At 36.1% G+C, this 21,908-nt stretch overlaps 1 protein-coding gene across 6 annotated transcripts in view; it reads left to right on the top strand.

The window, feature by feature from the left end:
• The window catches only part of NSD2 (nuclear receptor binding SET domain protein 2), a 75,642-nt gene that overhangs the window by 33,254 nt on the left and 20,480 nt on the right, over positions 1 to 21,908 (top strand). For 3 of the 6 annotated variants that reach the window (XM_074821934.1, XM_074821936.1, XM_074821935.1), the window contains 7 exons: positions 2,583 to 2,749; positions 3,118 to 3,609; positions 8,312 to 8,456; positions 9,470 to 9,547; positions 11,004 to 11,122; positions 14,231 to 14,312; positions 15,329 to 15,453. In XM_074821934.1, coding sequence (XP_074678035.1) covers positions 2,583 to 2,749; positions 3,118 to 3,609; positions 8,312 to 8,456; positions 9,470 to 9,547; positions 11,004 to 11,122; positions 14,231 to 14,312; positions 15,329 to 15,453 — 1,208 coding nt within the window. Of the gene's footprint in view, positions 1 to 2,582; positions 2,750 to 3,117; positions 3,610 to 8,311; positions 8,457 to 9,469; positions 9,548 to 11,003; positions 11,123 to 14,230; positions 14,313 to 15,198; positions 20,292 to 21,908 lie in introns of those variants that run through there. The other 3 variants (XR_012623013.1, XM_074821938.1, XM_074821937.1) reach the window with 3 other exon arrangements.

A 21,908-nucleotide genomic window follows, 5' to 3' on the forward strand; every position in this document is an offset into this window, starting at 1 on the left:
TGTTTCTTGATAGGAGCAAGGTCTATGCCTCATTATCAAGAATCTCTGTGCTAGTTTTTTATACGAAACTATAGAAATAGGTATAGCAAAAACTAATGTCATATGTCTGAATACAACCTGTGAAGTACTAACAGAAAGAAGGGCCCACATACTTTGAAATGTTAACTTCCATCTCTTTGAGGTAATATGGATGATGGTCACTTCTGATATTTGTTCTGGAGTTGGCTTGGGGTCTGCCTTTTCCTTCAGGAGGTTTGCCTAGGTCTGGATAGCCATCATAACTGATAAATGCACACTGATGTGCGTATTGTCATCAGCATGTATTTCCAGTCTTGTATTATGTTCCACCTACTGTTTACTATTGAGGCACTACCCAAAGTATCCTGCTCCAAACAGAAGAGTTCTTTTATCTGGGAGTTGTAGAAATACTCAGTTAGGTCTCTCATTTTTAGGATTAGGGTGTGTTTATAACGATCTGAATTTCTGCATGCTGATACTTGATTTCATCATTCCAGCTGATTAGGCTTGAGAAAAGTTTGTAACTTTAAACTTGCAGGATGTACAATTTCATGTAAGGCAGCCTATACTGAGTCAAAATTCATCTCATTCACTATCCTGTCTCTAACTGTGGTCAACCACAGATGCTAGGATACAGAAACAGACAAGTAATAGTGGTGGGTCCCCAGAACACTCTCCCAAACCTTCAATAACTAGTGATTCCAGGATTGTGTGAGCCAAAAATTATGTCTTTATATATAACAACCTTTAATGAATTCCATTATTTTATCCAAGAGCATTGATATAAATTTAGCCCACAAAAGATATCTGATGATTCACAAATAGGTTCAATGATTCTAGTGGTAGGCACTATAATCTAGACTCCTTAATTATGCAGTTACAGCTGTCCAGCATTATATTGTAAAAGGAATAGAGTGCCTGTGTCTGCTTAGAACTGGGCTGTTAGCTGCTCAGAGGCAGATCTTTACAGGTGGTTGTAAATGTAGTCTGTGGCAGCTCTCTGTCTGCAGCTAGGACATCCTGCTAAAATACAAAAATTATCCTTTATTTCATCATAGACAGATTAAGTCAACAGAGCTCAGTAGTCCCTAGTTAAACAACATTTTCTTGATGAGCACAAAATAATTACTGTGCAAGAAAATTGTTCCTGACTGTGCATTACGGGAACATGTATTAAAACTACAGGATTGGACGTTTGATACGTACAGTCTCAAGACTTTTCCCTATGCCATTCCTCTAGGTTCTCATAATTGATCGCAAATGAGTCATTATTGTTCTTGTAGCTCTCGTGTGGTTTTTACATATATATATATATAAATGTATGCACATACCATTAATTAGGTTGATTTCATATTATCATTCCAGATGCCACATCTTGAGATCAAGCCCCTTTAAAAATAACTTTTGACTGAGTAATTACAAGTTCTTTCTGAGCCTGGAAACCCCAGTAATAATAGTGCATGAAGCAAACAACTAGATGTATTTGCTGATTAAGGTAGAAGACATGTAGTGTATGAATAACCTAGCAAAATCTAGACCTAGTTTGAAGATATCTGTAATGGAGGACTGTGGCTGTTATTTGTTCTTAGTTTAGACATCCCTACCTGATTTCTTCTTCCTCCCAGACTACATGTTAGACATACTAGTGTGGTGACACCTTGAAGAACCATAGATACTGTAGCGGGGGTAACTGATCCTTTTCTAGCAGGATTGAATTTACAAACACAAAAGTGTAGGTCATCACAGTTAAAATCTTTTCTATTTGTAAATGGGACCCTAATTTGAACAACAACTTGGACAAGAGATCTTCAAGTCTTAATGAAGGAGATGCTAGAGAATGTCTTAAGTCTGGTTCTCTTACCTCTGCCTTTTAGAAGTTCATTGTTAACTGTGAACTGTGGTAAATTCTGAAGGTGGTGCTTCCCCGTTCACTGTAGAATAGCTGAGATCTTTAGAAGGGGAAGGTTGTATGCCTACATGTGGTTACAGTGATACAGTATTCCTCTTTACAATCTTAGAAGAATGAATGTTTCTTTTCAAGGTTTCAGAATTGTTCTCTTATCTTTCCTCTCTCCCTTCCAGCGCCCAAATCCTTTTCATTTCTTGCTTTGATTCATTAAAAGCTTGGTTAAGATGATGTTGTGATTGCAAGTGTTAAAACTAGCTGAAGTATGTGTTTCTGTTCAAGAATATTAAAAGTTTAGGCCAATCGGAGATGAGGCCGAGTGTGTGGGCTATCCAAGCTTTGGAAACTTTTTCAAATGTAGCATTTTCCAAAACTAGACATAAGTTAATATGGGTGGAAAGCACTGACAGATGATTGTAACCTTAAGTTAATTAAGCAAAGCATATTCTTGTTTGGAATTAAACAACTGGGCTTTTGTGTCAAACTTCATAGATTATAGCTCAGACACTTCAAGCCAGTTAAGTGGGTTTTTAAAAGGTTAACCAGTTGTACTGTGCTTTTGTCATGGTAACTATAACAGCTTACAAAAGACTTCAAGTCTGAAAGTGCTGAGAACAACTTAAGTTGTATCTTAAATACATTCATTTTTAATTTTCAGGACAGAAAAAAAGTTTTCGTCAATATCATGTTCAGTTTTTTGGAGATGCCCCAGAGCGAGCCTGGATATTTGAGAAGAGCCTTGTGCCCTTCAAAGAAAAAGACCAGTTTGAACAATTATGCCAGGAAAGTGCAAAACAGGCCCTCACTAAAGCAGAGAAAATAAAGGTAAGAGGCTACCAAGTCAGACAAGATTTGCAGCTTTTTATTTTACTGTTACAGGTATGTACAGATATAAATAGATATTCTGGAAGGCTTTAAAGACAGCTTGTTTTACAGAGACTTGTAGTCTTTTGTTTCACTTACTAGATGCAAAGAATGGGATGATTTACCAGTTTGTTACCTATTAAAAATCAGTGCTCTTCTGCTTTGTCATTGATTCATGCATGGTATCAGTACTATCAAATACAATTCCATTTGAATGTCTGAATTATAATTATACATTACACTTAGTCTCTTGGAATTGTTTCGTGTTAACGTTGGCATTTTGAAATCAGAAGTGGGCAAATTTCTCACGCTGTCATCTTCTCTTGCAGATGTTAAAGCCTGTTTCAGGGAAGCTGCGGCCACAGTGGGAGATGGGTGTTAAGCAAGCAAGTGAAGCAGTAGGCATGACAGTGGAAGAACGGAAGGCCAAGTACACCTTCATCTATGTTAGGGACAGACCTCATCTTAATCCTCGAGTGGCAAAGGAAGTTGGCATTGCTGTGGAACCATTAGAGGAGATAGATGAGTCATCTTACTCAAATGAAGAAACCACTCAAAATCTGAAATTGATGAAAGAGTCTGGCATTCCTAACAAGAGGAGGAGAAGGACATCAAAACTATCTGCCACTGATGATATGCAAGAATGCAGTCAGTCGGGGACTAAGAATACTACTCCTCAAAAGTCATCTGAACAGGCAGAATCCAAAAGAGGGATAGGCTCCCCTCTCAATAGAAAGAAAACTCCAGCATCTACTCCACGAAGCAGAAAGGGCGATGCAGTATCTCAGTTTTTGGTCTTTTGTCAGAAGCACAGAGATGAGGTTAGTCTCTTTTAGCTGTTATTGTTGCTGAGTGCCTCTTCTCATTTCTGTACTGAAAGAAACTTCTTTACTTTAGTTGACAAAAACTAGTTGTTACTGTAGAACCCATAGTACTCTGGGCTTGATAAGGTATGCCTGCATCAAATCTTAGTCTAGACAGGAACGGAGAAAGAAGGGCATGTAGGTGAGCAATATAAACAAGATAGTGATAATGCCATCGTACTTCAAGCATAAGTTGTGTTAATATCTTCCTACATAATCCAATAGTCCTTTGTATTAGCCATAATTTTTTTAATGTATGTAAAATATAATAGATATGCATACATATGCTCAGGCAAATACAACAACGGTTATGCTGATTATGGCAATTTACTTGTAGTTAGCTTGTACATTCTTCCTGAAGATGTGGCTCAATTCCTTTGGTGTGTTCCCTCTTCTTTGAACTGCTCAGAAACTCCATTTACCTACCTAGAATCTTCTGTTGAGTTTCAGAAGGAGCTTGTTACCAAAGCTTGTGAAAATCACTGTCACTGTGCAATCTGCTGGGACAGAAAGAAACTAGGTCCTCTTGAGAGGGTTACACTCCAGTACAAGATAGAATAAATAAACACCTTAATATCAATATTTCTTAGGAAGACTGTTAGAAGTATAAAAACAGTACTGCTGTTCTAGCTCATTACTTTAAAATAATGACCATCATTTTTCTTCCCTACAACCCTCTGCTCTATTTGCAGTACAGTTTCATGCACTGAAAGAAGCATGAGTTCTCATATTTTATTGTAGTTGTACTATTCCATAATACCCACAGAAGGACCAGAAAGTTAGTGGTGACTCCGTCACACTCTTTAACTAGAGCGGTTGACTTTGTTACAGGATATTTGTGTTAGAAAACTTAAATAGATATGAACTTTATAAAGAAAAATTGGAAAACAGATTCTGTTGTATGGAAGTCAATTAGTTGTGATCCAACTTAGGATCTTTTTAGATCATTGCAACTTAAGCTAATATTAAGAATTAAAATGAACAGACCATTACATATACCTTTTAGTGTCTTTGGTTAAATTGAGAAAAGCATTGGCAGTTCAGTTTGCTGGCTCCAGAAAGGAAAGGGTTTTGCAGTCAGACTACTAAATACAGATTTTTGACATATTCATTATGAAAAACTGTATGGGTAAATAATCTGTCTCATGTTTGAGACACCTGAGTTCTATTTCCAGTTCTTCTATAAGTAACCTTGTGTCATGTGTTAGTGGCAAGGGGGAACTTCCTTGGCCTTTAACATAGGTAGCAAGAAGTCTTGTGCAATATTGAAGGACATGAAATTACTTCTCTGAAAGAAATGAGATTTATTATGGCTGGTTTTATGGACTGTTAGCCAAACATATCTTACCACAGAAGAGACACGCTGAGTCTCTGATGTTATATTTCTATTTTCTGTGCCAATTATCAAGCTTCATTCCCTACTGCGGTTATACTGTAATTCTCAAATTAATGGATGAAAAATATGAAGACCATTACAATATTTGACACTGAGGAATTGCTTTGTCTTCAGTGTCATTTTGGGAAACTGAAGAAAGTGCATAAACTTGAAAAGCACACTGATGATAGTGGCTAATGTTGCAGAGTTTTAAGTAGAAGGAAATTTCAAAATATTACCTGTATTTAGGTAGAGGACCTCTTACTATTGCTGCCTAGAATACATTTTAATAAGATCAGTCATGAAAACCCAAATCCACATGATTGTGTGACCCATTCTGATAGGTACAGAAGCACTTCTGTGCATAGAACAGAACTAGGTTATGAACACTGCAGATACCAGTCCCTCTAACCAATAAGGGCAGTAGAATTCCTTTCTCTTGATTCGAAGATAACTGGCAAAGTGGGGAAGTACCATTTTAGATATTCATGCTTCTTGCACAGAACCGAAGTTACCTGAGTTTAGTTAACCTTCCAGACTGTCATGTCGCCTTTAAAATGGCAGTTTTGTGCCTTCAGTGGAAGGTGGATATTGTATCCATCCAAACTAGTATTCAGAGTTTCCCCATCCATTAGGCTTATCGGTTCAACTTGCATGGTTTGCTTTCCATCCAAGAGTTTGTTTTGTTGCTGTTGTAGATGTTCTGACGCTTTAGAAGGAGTGATAACTTAGGCTAAAAAAACAGGCCTGATTTTGAGCTACTTGTATTGGTGGCATCTGAAAGTTTAGTGTATGGCTACTTTAGTATTTGCATGTAGAAACTTAGAAGAAAGGGAAACTATGGATCCAGAAGAGGCTTTCTGGCCCTTAGACTTGGAAAGGGATGGAAGTGAATGGAAAGGAATGACTGAACACTTGTCTCTTGGGGCCTCCAGTAATCACAAACTCTCTTAAAAGTAGAGCTGTTTCTGCTGTGTCTTGCTTGGAGTTCAGTTTTGTACGCTAGTAGGATTCATATATTGGTTTTGTTTTATTAATTACTACTTTCTGTGTTATTTTTTTCTGGGAATAGGAGGGTGAGGAATAGTTGAAATTTTTAGAAATGAATGATGGCTGCTGGAAGACTGGATGAAGTGCCTGGAAAATGTTTCTAATTATTTAAGAGGCATGTTTCCCTGAGGGAGGCGTTGAAAGCTTGGAGCACTTTCATGGCTGCAGTGACGCATTAAGTATTTTGTGCTGTTACCAAAGGAGTAAAGATATATTTTGTACTATTGGCATTCTGACGTGCTTCCTCTGTGAAATATAACTATAGTAATCATTAGAAGGGAGTATCTGACTTAAGATAAAGGCATTGTCCAGTGAGAGGCAAACAGCTATACTGTTATATATTAATTCATTGATTTGGGCCTTGAGTCTGTTTTGAGGTAAATTAAGAATTAATTTCACTAGTCGGGTTTACAATTGAAGATTTCTGCATGTGTAAGGAGTTGTTGAATATCAAGACAAATAAGAGCAAAGGTAATATGCTTTGCTTGGATGAGCTAGGACGTGCCTGGTCTAATTACCATGTTTTCCACACCTATAGTGATATTAATTCCCAGCTCCAAGGAAGGACCTTCTATGTGTTCTGTAGCATAGTTAGAATAACTACCTGGGAGAAATGCATGGTTTTCATGTACATCAAGATACTCAACACATCATACCCAGTATGTATGCTGGGATTGATTAATACAGCGTGAAGACTTTGGAGAAGACTGCTGGGCGGCCTTGGAGACTCCTTGGAGGCCTTCTTTGCAAGGATCCCTTAATCATTAAGGACCATGAATGTCTTTCCCTTCTTATTCCAGAGCATTCCTAGTCAGTTGAAAGTTGTTCTAATTCATATTTTGGTGGGACTGGAGGTGATGTCAAACTATCTCATTGTGTGAACAAAGCTAGTTATTTCTTAGAGGATTAAATAACTGTGCCCCAGTTGAGCACAATGGTCAAAATAGATGTTAGTTTCTTTTCGTAAAGAAGTGAGATTTGTGGGATGGATATATTGTGGGTCTGTGTTCTGCCCTCTCAATAACTCTCGTGACAATCAAACTTTGAGTAGAGGCCTCCAAAGGTGGTTGTATTCTCCAGGCTTTATGCAGATGACTTATGCCAGATAGAAGCAAGAGAACTCTTAGTACTCTACTAGGGGAAAAATTAGAGCGTGAATTTTCCTACTAGACTGAATAATCCCAGTGGAAGGAAGGTACTACAACTATTTAACCTCTGGAGATGTTTCAGTCACACTTGTATCCTGACAACAGGAAATACAATTTTAAGATTCTCCGAAATTAGGTTTAATCATTTCCACTTACCACAGAAGACTTGTATTTCTGTTCTGTTGAATGGTGTTACTGTTTGAACACTTGGCTTTGTTGGACTAGTTTTTATTTTGCTCCATGATTTTGGGGTATTAGTTGCATCACTCCAGTAATAGGATTTTGGAGAATGCTGGGTAATGAGATGAGAGGGGTTGTTTTTAAAGCTACTGTTGAATTTCTGTGGATCGTATACAATCTTAGAGCTTTCTGACTTCTGTGATTAATCAAATCTGTTTTTTCTTAAGTAGAAATATGGGAATACTGAATGAGTTTGGGAGGATTTTTTCTTTAATACTGGATTTCTGTTTGTGTTGAATAAACTTCTAGAAACTCTCTTAAATTCCATGTTGATGGCTATTATGTATCATGCTCATTAAGAAAAGATGCACAGCTTTTTGAGTTCCTAATATTCATATACATAGTATAAAATGATGAATTAATGCAGGAAAAGGTTACATCAGATGCTAGTTTGTGTAAATCTCTGCTAAGATAGGTGTAATGAGTTCTATGTTTAATGAGTTCTCCTGTGAATTGATGGATGTCTATGCAGGCAAGCATATATTCCAATATTCTTGTCTGTCCTTTGTGATACAGATTTAAACTTCATCAAGGAATAATGCAAATTTTTTGAATGACCACAAGATTTACACTTACTCCATTTTTTGAATATTAAAAGGCAAATAGATACTTCCAAAATGATTCTCAATACTTCTACATATGCTAATAGAGGTATTTTTTTAGAGAAACAGAGAAAGGTGGTTGTTCAAAGAAACAATGGATACAGAAGGTTTTAACCTAGTTCTGTCTACAGCAGAAATGTTGGATGAGTTGTTTGTATCCAGTTTTCCAAAGCAATAGAAGTATATACGCCATTCTTTTCAATGGTCACCTTTTTTTTAATACAACCCTATTTCTGCGTGTGTAGGTGGTTGCTGAACATCCAGATGCTTCAAGTGAGGAGATTGAAGAATTGCTTGAATCGCAGTGGAACATGCTTAGTGAAAAACAGAAAGCTCGCTATAACACAAAGTTTGCCATAGTGACCTCTCCCAAATCTGAAGAAGACTCTGGTAAACGTAAAACTGTGCTAGTGTACTCTAACTAAATTTGATATACATAGTGGTGTTAAACTAAGCACATATTTGAGACCTGTAGGGAAAACAGCTTTCACTGTTTTCCAGTTTTAATTCTTGGTGTTTGTGCCAATAGCAAAGGAATGCCAATGGTTACAATAAACGCAACCCATGAAGTCTACATTTCTTGCTCATTGTTCTGAAAAGTTGTTATATGTAAACCTTTTACTGTTTAGAGATTGCTGATTTCTCATTCTTCTTCTGCCCATAAGCAGCTGCCATTGCATCCACTGCCTGTTATGAGTGGATGGTGGGAAGGGAAGACAAAGTGTTACTACTAGTAAAATTTGAGGTTTTTTTCTATGGAATAGTTAGGAAATGGTTTAAAAACTTTAATCAGTGCTACACCTTTTCTTCATATATACCTAAAGTATATTACCTCATATCATCATCAACTCAGGCAGTATTCCAATCTTTATTCTGAAATTCTCATCCATTCGGCATTTTATTATGCTACTCAAAGTTTTTAGGACATTGTACAAGATTGCAAATAGGGTTTTTTTCTCTCTTTTTTTTTTTTTTTTTGTTGGTCTTGTCTAGCATTTGGTTTTGATAAACAGTCTCAATTATTTTGCAAAATATTTGAGGGGTTTTGGAGTCACTTGAGAAAGAAGGAGGAAGATAGTTTGGCATTTGCATAGACTTTATCAAATTTAACTAGCTATCATTTTTCAAATTTAAATAGCTTTACAGCACTGTAAGAAGACTTATGGAAGTATTAGAAGCCAACAGGTGCTGCTTTGGGCAATGACAAGAATGAGAGGGAGTGTTTGAAAGTTTGTGAGACTTGGAAAAACTTGTATAAACATGGCAGTCAGTTTTGTTAACTATCTGTGTGTGTGTGAAATAACATCATTTTGTGGAAAATTGAAAAGTTTTTAACTTTAAATTTTAAGTGTCAAATATTTGGATATCAGTTTAAAAAAAAACCACATTCTGTATCTCTCAAGGTTCATCATTGAAGAATATTGGAGAGGCCAAACGTAAAGTGTTTCAAGACTCACCTAAAAGGAGATCAAGATCCAGAAGTAATTGAAATTTGTGTTGTGTGCAAATAGTTCATCATTATAAGTAGCTATTGAGTGTATTTTTTTATGTAATCGCCCACGTATCATAATATCTTCATTTTATCTCAGATGTTGTCTTCCTTGACGTTAGAATTTTAATGGATCCCAAATTAAATATCTAAACACTGTAGTACTGAATTTTGTTCACCTTCCTCAGTGTCATATTGCAAGAAATGTAATTGAAATTGTACCTGTACCAGGTGTTTCTAGTACATATATTGTGTACGTTTATAGTTATCTACAGATGAAAACATGTCAGTTCAATCCTTCCCCTACCCAAATCCTCTTATCTTAAACTTGGAAGAATATTGTGGGATTTCTTTTGCTGGCTTTTTGTAAGTAGCAGGTTCTCCTGGAGCCATTTCAGTCTGCTTTGTGGATTCAGAGTCTGATAATAGAATATGTCCTAGATTGTTTAGATAAGAACATTAATTTGAAAATTATCCATATTTTCAAGTTGCTTTATTTTTAATATTTACAGCTATTTGTTCCCACTGGAATAGAGTGCTTGTAGCTGTAGGGCAATTTTCAGTTAACGTATTTGTGCCCCTGGAGCTTGCAATCTTCATACTAATAATACTCTGTAGCTTCATAAACTAGAGAGTACTGGAGAGTGTAATAATGTTGTCATTTCATCCTGATGAAACAGACCACTTCCTAAAACCTTCATCTATCTTTTTGAGGTAGAGTGAGTGCAAACAGTAGCTGAACCTGTGGAAGGGGTATGTAGCTTAGTCACTGACCTTTTGTAATTTAGCAGCTGCTTGAACTTTACAGTGAACAATCATCTAAATATGTAAGTCCCTTGGTTTAAAATGACCAATGTGATTCTGTTCTTAGGATTTTGGTTCACAAAGGAAGGGGATCTTACGGTCTCCTGTAAAATATAAGTAAGCTTGTTAGAGTCTGAAACTGCCATACCAGAAAGAGAGAATTAATCTCTGCGGTTGGTGATATCTTGTCTTTTCCAGAGGCGCCTTAATAGATGTCGCCAGTATCTTCATCTGAATCGTTTGGAGAACTTAAAGGAGACTTAAAAATTCAGTTCAGTGATAAGACACTGTTAAAGTGACAGGAGAGTTAAAGCTGTATAGATCAGTCATGCAGTCTGACGATATGAAACAAGTGTTGGGCAGTAATGTTCAGGTCTTAAACTAGTGCTTATACAGGTAGACTCATCATTCTAAAATAACTTAAGTGTGAAGCAGTTGATTTGGATGTGTTGTAGAGTTAGTCTTCAGCACCAGAAACCAGACCTTAAGCATTAAGAGGTCATCAAACTGTGTTAATGTTTAACCGTGTTTTAAAAATAATGACTGAAAGAAAAGTAACTTAAATAACTAGATCAGTTCAAAATAATTTGAAAGTGGGTTTTAGATTATTTTTCATGTAAGTTTCCCCCATCCCCCATCCCAAGGTAACTTACATGGAAATAAAAGAAACCAAAAAAAGAGGACAAAGGAACCTACAGAAGATTTTGAAGTTCAGGAAGCACCTAGGAAAAGACTCAGGATGGATAAACAGAATAATCGGAAGGTAATTATGTTGTTGGTTTGTTTGGGTTGATTTATAGCAGCACCAATCACATTGCTGTAGTTAAGTTTGTCAGCATTTCCATTTTCAGGATTAAAAATATAACGTCTGATGTCAAACCAAACTGTTGTAAATATTCAGAGATATATGTGAGCTTATCGCTGTGGGGTTTTTTTTTTTCCTTTGGTTTCGAGGATGGAGATATGACAAGTAGCACTTAAACTGTGGCAAAAATGTATGCTGAGAAAATCTGTTTCCCAAAGGAATGTGCAGAGGCATGACCTTTCCATGTTGTCATGCTTTATAGTTCATTTTCTTTCCTCCTGAATTGGAGTTCAGAGATGTAGAAAAGAATGAAAAAAGAAATAATCTTTATAGTTAATATTTAATTTAGACAAAAGTTGGGGTAGAGAGGAAAGCATGTAAAACAAACCAGAACAGCTACTTTTCAAGAACTGGAAGCCTATAGAACATTTTAGTGACATGCTGACCCATTTCTTAAATTAGGAAACTGCAGTAAATATTACAGTATATTTATTGCACAAATCACAGGCTCCTTTTCTGTTTAGCTTGCTTGTGAGAATGAGAATTTTCCTTATGTAGGTCACTAAAACTATGTATGGAGACAGCCCACATCTTGTAGAGATTTAAGCGTACGTTTATTTAGTCATGCTTGTAGACCAGTGAACTTCATGGGTTTTACTTGTGTGAAAAGCTTAGTTCACAAGTGTTTTCAGATACGTTATTACAGTATCATACTCTAGTGTGTTGCAGACCTCATCTCAGGACTTTAGTGGTACAGTGATTAAATGAAACAACCTAATACAAGGAAAGGCAGTGGATTTATTTTTTAAATTAATTGTGGAGGTCTCGTTTGTAGATTATCTGTTTGGTAGGCTGGTTATATTAGTACCTCTGTTGATATTGTGGATATTCAAACAACTTGTCTAGAATTCAATATAAAAAATAAATGGAATTTTACATAGCCAGACTTAATGAGCTTATTAGCAAGAGACAAAGATAATTCATAGAGAAATGTTACCTTTGCAGAAAGAAGGGCAAAAACCGGTTTTTGCACTTCTTGCTCTAATGGGTTAGTCATTGAATATTTGTCTTACGTTCTAGGAGAAGTTTTTGGACCCTTTTTAGATTTGTCTAAATCCGTAGAATGGGCATGTCTAGATGTATCAATTAACTAAGTTTACTTATTGTAATTAATTCCTGCTATGAAGTCCGTGTTTTGACTGTCCCTAAAGTTACTTCTTTACTGCCCCACCAGCATTCGTACACTACAGTTAGCCTACATTATCACAAGTAGAATGAAAGGTAGTTGCAGTATAGTTCATACAAAGGAGGTTTTGGTGTCTTTGATGCTGTGATACAGATGTGAATATTAACAGGAAAATAAATAAATGAGATGAATTATTCCCATGAGATACATACCACTAATAGCACTGACTTAGTAATGCGCATTTAGAAAGCGTCCTCTATCTGATCCATTTATCAGAGCTAGTTAAGAGAATCTGGGGTGTGTAAACATTAGGTAATTTGGAAGCTCTAAATGCATGTAGCAGTGTTTGTGCTTCTGTCCACAGAAGGGTCAGATATCGTAGAATGGTTGCTTTGCAGTTTCTTTTATGAATTATCTCTTAGTCTTTTTCCTGCCTTCACCAGCCCAAGAGCACTTCTAGCTGTATATGCTGCTGCTTAGTAAAACATCTAGTGAATGACAGTGAAAATGTCTATGTAGCGATTCAAAAAAGCAAACATTAACCATACACCTTCCTTGTGCTATTCCCAGTTTACCTGCAGGCTTTTGTTACAATCATCTTGGATAGGAGGAGTTTTAATGACTTTTTTTAATGACGTTTTACTTCTTGCATGAGAGTTGTGCATTATCCTCTCCTTTTTGTCCTTAATTCTTATTTATAAAATCTGAATGTTTTCACACAAAGTAACTAAGTTACCTATATGGAAGTTTTGAAAAACTAATTTGTTCGTTGGTACTTTCATGATGTATATAAAATGCACATTAACAAAATGAGGGTTTTGTAAAGTATGCTTTAAATTTAAGAGTGAACTATACTGTACATTTTCTTTCATTTTTACACAGAATTGTAACAGTAATCTTACAAAACTGATATTGGGAGCCTCTGGTGGTATTAGTCGTAGGGTGTCTTAATCTTCTGAGAAGTCAGTAAAAGCACAGTGTAGCACATCTGTAGTACAGTAGCCATTTGTATATATTTTTATGAAGGAAACCAGTTCTCTGGCTTTGAGGTGTTCACCCGTACATCTTTTGTAAAACTGAATGGCAGGTGAAGAATGCGAAAAAGTATGTAAAACCTTCTGTTCGGTAGAATTGTTCTTACTGATTAGGTGAGCATTTGTCAGGGTTAAGCATTCTTGGCTACAATGTTAGTGACTTATTACTTGAATGAATTTGTAACATACAAAAAGAAGAAAAATAGCGTCATGTGTAAGGAACAGTGTCTAATTTTGACAAAGCTTTGACAAAAACTTCCCCAGTTTTTGGCCTAAACTTTTAATGATAAATTCTCAATCTGGAGCAAGTTTGTTGTTTATGCTCCCCTGAAAATAGAGTTTTTATTTTGGAAATGCTGAAACAATCTTAACGATAGTAATTTTAAAAATGGCACTGCTATAAGTTGTGGAGTTGAAAGCAAGCCTCTCTGAGACTTAAAATTCTGCACAGGGTATATTCTCAAATTTATATACTAATTCTGCAGTTTACCTTTAATAATGAAAGGTTTCAATTTGACCAGTTTAGACAAAGAATAGTAAGGATAATTTACATGTTTCGTGTTCATTTAGAGCTCCCCTTTTTGATATGCTGAATTTGGGATGGATAAGTGGGATGCTGGAATACTGTGTTCTTTAATTTTTCTCATTTGTTTATGGGTTTGTACCCTGTGCTGTAAATGAGTTTTAAAAATCACTTAAATGGGGCTAGCTTAACTACATTACCATTCAGATATTTGTAAAGACACTTTCTTTTTAATAACATAAATCCAGAAGTAATTGCCAGTTTTATCCAACCACTCATAAATTAGGAGTTTTTTTATTTTTTCATATTTTTTTTTGTGACAGAGGGAGACAAGCAATGACAAAACAGCAAAAACAAACTCTTCTAAGGTCACAGAAACCTCCTCTTCACAAAAGAACCAGTCAGGTAATGTGGTCAGAATAAGTTTTAATGTAACTTTTACAATTAAATAATTTTAAAATAAACAGGTTGTCTGAGGCAGCCGGCTAAATTTTGCTGACGCAATAACCAGTTACAGCCACTATGCCACAGATGGGGGGGGGAGCATGCCCTCTTCCTTCACTACCACCATTTTGCAACATTATACTTGACTGAAATTGTGTATTGCTGATTTAGAGCAGCAGTTCGCAAGTTCACCATTTGATGGCACCAAATTAAAGCTATTGCCCTGTGATCTTGGCAAGCAGTGATAAAAATCCTACTGCTCCAATTTGTCATTGTGCATTAGCCCCATAAAACAAGTGCAGTGACCATCAATGTAATCAGTTACTATGTGATTTTAGCCCTTTTAAATGATGCTTGATGGGAGGCAGTGTGGAGTGCGAGAGGGAATTCTAAATAACCTTGGACCAAAATCCGAAAGTCAGACTTGTTAATGATGCTCAAGTTTAAGGTAAATTCTGTAAGATCATGTCTCTAGGTGTTATAATGATATGCCAAAGATGAGTAAGCTTCAGCAAGTTCTGCGCAATGTAGAAGTGGTGATGTGCCATAGATAATGTCTGGTACCTGGCTCCTGTATATAAACTTTCTTTTAACAAAGTGTTAGTGGTACTCAGTGATGAAATCACGTAGGCCTTCTAATGTTTATCTGAGGAGATAACTGTTAACCTCTGCTTTAAAGAGGTCCTAAATCACAAGATGTTTTGATTTTAATAGCAATGAGCCAAAAAAAAAATTGGGAAAACATTTTCTAGCCATTTGTAGTACATATCTGATTAACAGAAACCTCTTGATTTTTAAAATCAAGCCAAAACACATGGTTTCAGAAACTTACTTCGTGTTCTCTCAGCCCTATATAGGTGCCCAGAAGACCTACCTAAATCATTCCTTCCTTTATTGAAGGAATATTTTAAATGGCTTCAGGGAGATAACGTTTTAAAGTTCCAAACTTCACTTTGTAAACCAAAATTATTTTACAGCAACGAAAAATCTGTCTGATGCATGTAAACCTCTGAAGAAGCGAAATCGGGCTTCAGCAGCAGAATCTTCAACTCTTGCTTTTAACAAGAGTTCATCTCCTTCAGCTTCCTTAACTGAGAATGAGGTAAAAAAAAAGTGGTGTTTGCACACAGCCATTTAATTACAAAAATTTTCAGGTGTGAATCTTGTTTAAAAACAAAAATCAAAGGCGAATCCTCTAACGTTGGTGCTCTAGACAAGTTACAGTTTTGGCCTCTGTGAAACCTGTTAATGTGTGCATTGCAAATCCATTTATTGTAATACGAACGTCTGATTTGGGGACGTCGAGATATTATTGTGGTTTTTAATGTATTTACCAACAAAGTTTTAGAATTGTAACCTTCTATTAGAGGCAAAGTAAAATGCCAGTGTGTTCTGTATTTTCTTCTACAGACTTTATGTAAGTGTACTACATTAGTTACATAATGTAACTCAATATTGTCATGTTGCCATAGCTTTTATATTGAAGCAAGTTTCCTAATCCTCTCTGTGATCTAGAACTGGACAGTTTTCTGAGCAGAGCCCCTTTAAGCTCAAATTAGTTTTCAGGCTGTTTAAGTGCTATTTCTCTGTGATGCAAATAGCTTCATCCCCAGTAGAGTTAAACAGGCAGTGCAGAATGTATCTTTTTGATACTTACTAATCATAGTCATAGCTCTGCATATTTGGAACTGTAATTCTTCTCGATTGACATACAATAAATGAAATGTATGTACCAAAAGTGTATTCATACAATCCATTAAACCATCCCCAAGTCATCTACACTATTAAAACCAATCAGCCAAAGAGTGGCAGCATGAGGGTGAAGTATGCATGCTGTTTTGCAGGTGGATTCAGAAATGTAGCTGGTAGGATTTAGTAAAATATCCATAGACAAACAGCTTCAAGCAGTTTGTATTACAAAAGCTGTAGAGAAAATACTTGCCTGCTAACAAGGGAGTAGGGCTTCCAGCTATCCTAGAGACTCTTTCATCTCCCCTAACAAACGCATGAGGTGCTTAGACACTATAATGAATGCAGTTAAAATATCTAGACAATGTTCAGTAAATGATTTACCTTTGGGTGGGGAAAAAAGATTGCATGTTAATGGCTGTATATCTTACTGTAAGTGGAAAAATATTTTAACAAAAAAACCCAAAAAATTCTCCCTCCTGTACCCCAATAAAACAAGCAAAGGAAGTCCCACAGGAAATAGTGTCCATAGCAGCAGTCAAGTAAAGTAATGCTTGTTCCCATTTTGTTCTCTAATTGAGAGACTCCCATCTATTGGTTTACCAGCTTCTGCTGCTTTGGGTTTACTGCTGGGACTTGCGGTGTAATGGTTGGTTGTATTTGGGACCATCTATTCAGCGAGACCATTTTAAGGAGCATACTGTCTTTTTGGCTCTAAATATGCATCTCTAAATATTGTAATTTCAAGAGAAAGATTCTTCTATTTCTAGATACTGTGTTTATAAAATGAAATCTCCAGAAATCTTTCTCAACAAAAGGCTTGTTTTTGTAGGATTTTGGGTTGTGACTCAACAGTTCACATGTAAAAAAGGATATGGTTATATAGGTTAGGATGGAAATTTTAAAACTTAGCTCTTAATTTACTCAGCTACTGCTAAACATCAAAAGATGTGAGAAAAATTGACATCATGCACTGCTCACAGAACACAGATACACAAATTAGAAAGTGAATTGGTTTTGAGGGTTTAAAAGGTTTTAAAATATTTAAAATACCAAAACAATCCCAGTCAACATAACAGAAAATACACCTTGTCAAATAAGAGATTTTGAGGGGCTGGGTGCAGGGGGGAGTAGATTCTTGGGCTAAATCCTTAGATGGTTTAAAGCTACACTGACTTGAACTTGTACCAACTAAGGATTGGACCCAGTTTGTTTTCTATGATACTAGATATATTTTGCCTTTAAATAAAACAAAGATGTCAGTCGTGTTTCTGAACTTACTATTAATCTATTCTACAAAACAAGGAAAGATACAAATTTTGGATTGTGTGGGTGGCTTCTTTCCCTTTTGTATTATTATTTAGCACTTGTCTAAATGGCTAAATATGTGTGTGCCCTGAGAGCGTTCATCCAGAGAGAAACCTTCTTCAGAGTGTTAAGGGAAAGAGTTTAAAAAATAAAAACAATCATGCAATGATGAAAGCATTGCACAGCTAGTTGAATAGGATGTTAATTCTTCTCAACATTAAATACATTTCCTGATTAACTTTTATATTTCTGTGTTCACTATAATACTTCTAAATGTTGGCTTAGATGCTCTCTCAACAAAGATAGAAAAAATTCTGCATACTCCACAAGCACATACACCTCCACAAGCAATACTAAGTGGATTCTAGTCTTTTTTCCTCCTTTCTTTTTCCCCCACACTAGTTGTGGACAGCTGGTTCCAGAATAGAACCTGGAGACGACTGTTATTTGTCAAGGACTGTTGCTAGCTACACACCTCTTAAATGTCAGTCCATTGCAACTAAGTTATAGGAAGGGTGTGCTCAGTTTTTTCTTGTTTGAAAGATGCATCTTATTTGACATTTTTAAAAAATATTTTGGATGCTTTTTGTTGTTACTGGGGGTATTTTTTTTTAATGGGGTTTACTTGTAATATTATCAATTTAGTTGAGGCCAAATTTTAAATTGATAAGTTATTCTGGGTATGTAATTTACAGGGAGAGAGACAGGGGTGGGGGTGTGGACTTCTGCCTTAAGAACAAACAGTAGACCTGACCTGTCAGAGATTAAAAGGTAGGCTTTCACTCCCTTCAAAAAATTGGGCTTTGAAGTTGTTTTAAGATGGATGGACAGAAGCAGTAAGGTGTTCATACATGAATAAATAAATTTCATACCTGCATTTAATCTTGAAACAAAATACTTAATTTTGCTTCTAGGCACTTGACATCAGTAGTCATTTCCTCCAGTACTTCATGTGAAATATGATTTTGTTTAAAATCAAATTCTTAATGAGCAACTGATAGACCAGACGTGAGAAAGATACTCAACACTTCAGAGTCTGCAAAAGCTCGTAGTAGTTTTTTACTGCCTATGTAAGACTTGGTGTAACCATCCAAAAGCTCATGATATTTGCAAGAAGAGACACAGTTGGTGTATTCTCATTTCTTTTTTTACCTTGGCCCTCCACCCCCCAATAATGTAGTAGGTGCCAGTAGAGTGTAACCAGTATTTTTTTTAATAAATAAAAAAGGCTTTACATTACCATTACTGCTGGATTGTTGGCACACTTTGTGTGTTTGCGTGAAACATATCTGCTTTAGCTTTTCAATTTCTGTGGTTATTGGCTGGCTTCATTAAATTGGATGGATTTATTGACAGCAGATAAGTGTCATAGTATCCTGCAGAGTCTAGATACTACTTCTGAACTTTGTCAAAGAAACTGTAATTTTTTTTTCTAAGAGAGGACAAAATAAAGACCATGTAATACTCTTAAATTCTTAGCTAGCCGATCATTCATCATATCCTCATGAAGTATGAGCTGACCAGCAGATGGCAGTTTAAAGAAGCCTGTGAAAGATTTTGAAGGTGTTGCTTTTATCGTAAGTTCCTTGTATCTTCCCTAGAGGGAATTCTTTCTTCTTTCTATAACATGCAGTGTCAAAACAAGTTCAGTTGCTGGTTATAACTACAATTCTTGTGTTTATAAGGCCTAATAATGCAAGTTATAATAATGCAAGCCTTAAGCTTTGCTCTTTTTCTGCATATTAAACGGTATGGTTTTTTTTCTCATTACCAATTTGACGCAGATTTCTTTTACCTGCATTTTTTAATGGGTATTAGCATGTATACACAATGGAGAAAACACATACCATTCTTAAAAGGTAAGGTATTTGATTGAGAAGGCAGTCATGAGACATGTACAACTTGGAACTAAAAAAGTACATCAGCTCCATTTATCGACCCTGGAGTTTAGTTGTCCTACAGTATACAACTAAAATATTCTAGGCACACTTATTGCAGGTAAAAATAACTGTCTTTGAAATCCTAAGAACAGGAAGGAAGAAAGGAATTCATGTTATTTTAAACAAACTACTGCCCTAAAAAAAAAAAAAAACCAAACCAAAAAAACCACAACAGTTGGAGCTAACCTTGCAGGTTGTTAAAGAAAATCAGTGTGCTTCTAGCATTTCATTCTAGCTTCCTTGGAAGATAATTTTCTCTTCAAAACAATACTTAAGGATAATTTAATATATAGCGCCACTTGAAATCCTCTTCCTTAGCAGACAGTTGTTTCCTGTGTTTGTTTCTGTATGCCTATAGACTATTTTTTTTCCTGTTTCAAAGCACCAGTAAGCAGTCAGGGGTACGTTTTTGTGGAACACGCAAGTAATTGGACTTGTTTCTTGCTAAACCTCTGCTAAAGCCTCTAGCAATTGAAATGACCTGCATCACCCACCAGATCATACAGTTTTGTTATGATGCTTCTATTTCCACATGGAAAAAAGTTCTAGGCTTGACTCTTGTTCTTTGGCAGCACGTTCTGTGTAGAAAATTTAAGTTTCTTATGTAATTATTCTCATCTTGTGTATTACTTAGGCTTCAGAGTGCAGAGAATCTGTTTACTGAATGTTTACATGATGTAGATTTTTATTCCACATCCCCTACCAAAGTATCATGAGTATCTGTAGGCAATTTTATAATGTTTTAAAATGTTCTCACAGAGTTTTAATTAACTTTCAAGGCAAATTCAGAAATGCATAATATCCTTATCTGAAACGTCTTAACTCCTGCTAATAATAAAAATGAAACTTGTCCCAGGCCGTCTTTTTTGCTATTATAGTACTGTGTACACTTGTGGCACCGCATACTTAAAGAATTTATCTAGTCTAGCAGTATGGGCCAAAATATCATTCTTCATTCAGTTCAGGAATTCTTATACTGAAATAAAGGAAATGTTAACTGTAACTCAATTGGCTCTGTCAGTTTTTCTGTCTCCGTGTGGCTGCACGATAGATTGTCTTTTGAATACAATCTGATCTGTTGTTTGTATGTTGCTTATTGACTTACTCTTATATAAGTTGTGCTTAGATTAAAAAAAACCCAACCCTCTAGCCACTGAGGTTTTGTTAATAAGAAAAAAAAAAATGCAGTTGGGGTTTGTCTGTGGAAAGACTAAAAGAGTTTGCTTATCAGAACATGCATACTCCAAGCTTTCTAAAGAAAGATCTTAAGAGCCAGACCAGACCACTTCCTCCTGGATGACTGTGGTATAGCAATCACTGAATCTAAAGTCATATCAGGAAGTCTTGAGCTTGTAGCAGTGTCCTTAGTAGAACTGAATAGCCATCAGCATTCAGAAGTCATGGAAACATGCTTCTAAAATGCTTATTAAACAATGCAATGTATCTGTTAAAGATAGCAGGTGACCTGAGAGAGGATGCCACTTAAGCCAGTGAGTGTCTTAACACAACTCTGAAAGAGTGGTAGGTCACTCTTTGTGGGCCCTTTCTTTTATGGATCCTGCTGATCCTGCTGTGGAGGTGACTTGCCTGCTAAACAAAAAAGCAGAAGGAAATAATTTTCTGCCATGCTTTGTTTTCCTTTTATATACCCCTAGCTTTAAAATAAGTATACATAGTGGATTTTTCCATTTGATGTTCTATAGCCAGGATTATAAAACAAGAGATGCTCAAGGAAAACAAGGGGAAGCAGGAGGGTTAACTTTTTTGGCTCTGGAAAAAATTGCCCTTTAGTTGCTTTTATAACTGCTTAAGCACAACGTGACAGAAGAACACTGTTGTCTTGAATATGACTAAGACCAAAGCTTTTATTGTTCATGCTTAAGAAGTGCTGTTAAGCAAGCGTATATGAGTAATATAAGAAGTGGTTTTTATAAGACTGAATGAGTTGTTAAATTGAGTTTTCTGAGGAAGAAATTTTTTTTCATTAAAATTGCACTTTGTTAGCTAGAAAAGCCTGAAAAGTTGTGCGAATGGTGGAGTAGTAACTATTGGAGCCCATTCCAGCGTGGGCACCATAGATGCATAAATGTTAGCAACTTTTTCACTCAATATTTCCAAATTTGTTTTGAACCTTCAAACACTGAGCAGGGAAAGCTTGTCTGAATTGGACCTAGGAGAGGAGAAGTCCTAGTGAAGCTGATAAGCACCGAAGTGTGAGTGTTGTTCACTTTGCAATTGCTAACACACAGTGAAAAGTATTTGAAACTTGCTTCTGCTCCATGAGGCATGAGTTTTGCCTTAACAACTACTGATGCTCTAGTCCTTTAGCCAGGAGGGAAAAAAAACAGACACCCACCCACCCCCACCCCCGATAACATTGAGCCAGCAAAGATGCTTTTATAGATCATCTTTTAAAAATGAAGACTTAAACCTAAAACAAAAAGCACGTTTAATAGCCAGGCCAACAGCTGATCAAGGGCCATTCTTGACAAGGAGTACGGTTGCATTTTTATGTTCTTACTGTGGTAACTTCTTAAATTCTCAGGCTGCAGATTGGATGAGTACAGCCATTTATTTTCAGACCTAGAATTTCTGAACCTCTTTTTCCTTGGAATTACAG

This window comes from Strix aluco, chromosome 4 (assembly GCF_031877795.1).
Source record: "Strix aluco isolate bStrAlu1 chromosome 4, bStrAlu1.hap1, whole genome shotgun sequence".
NCBI classification, from domain to species: domain Eukaryota; kingdom Metazoa; phylum Chordata; class Aves; order Strigiformes; family Strigidae; genus Strix; species Strix aluco.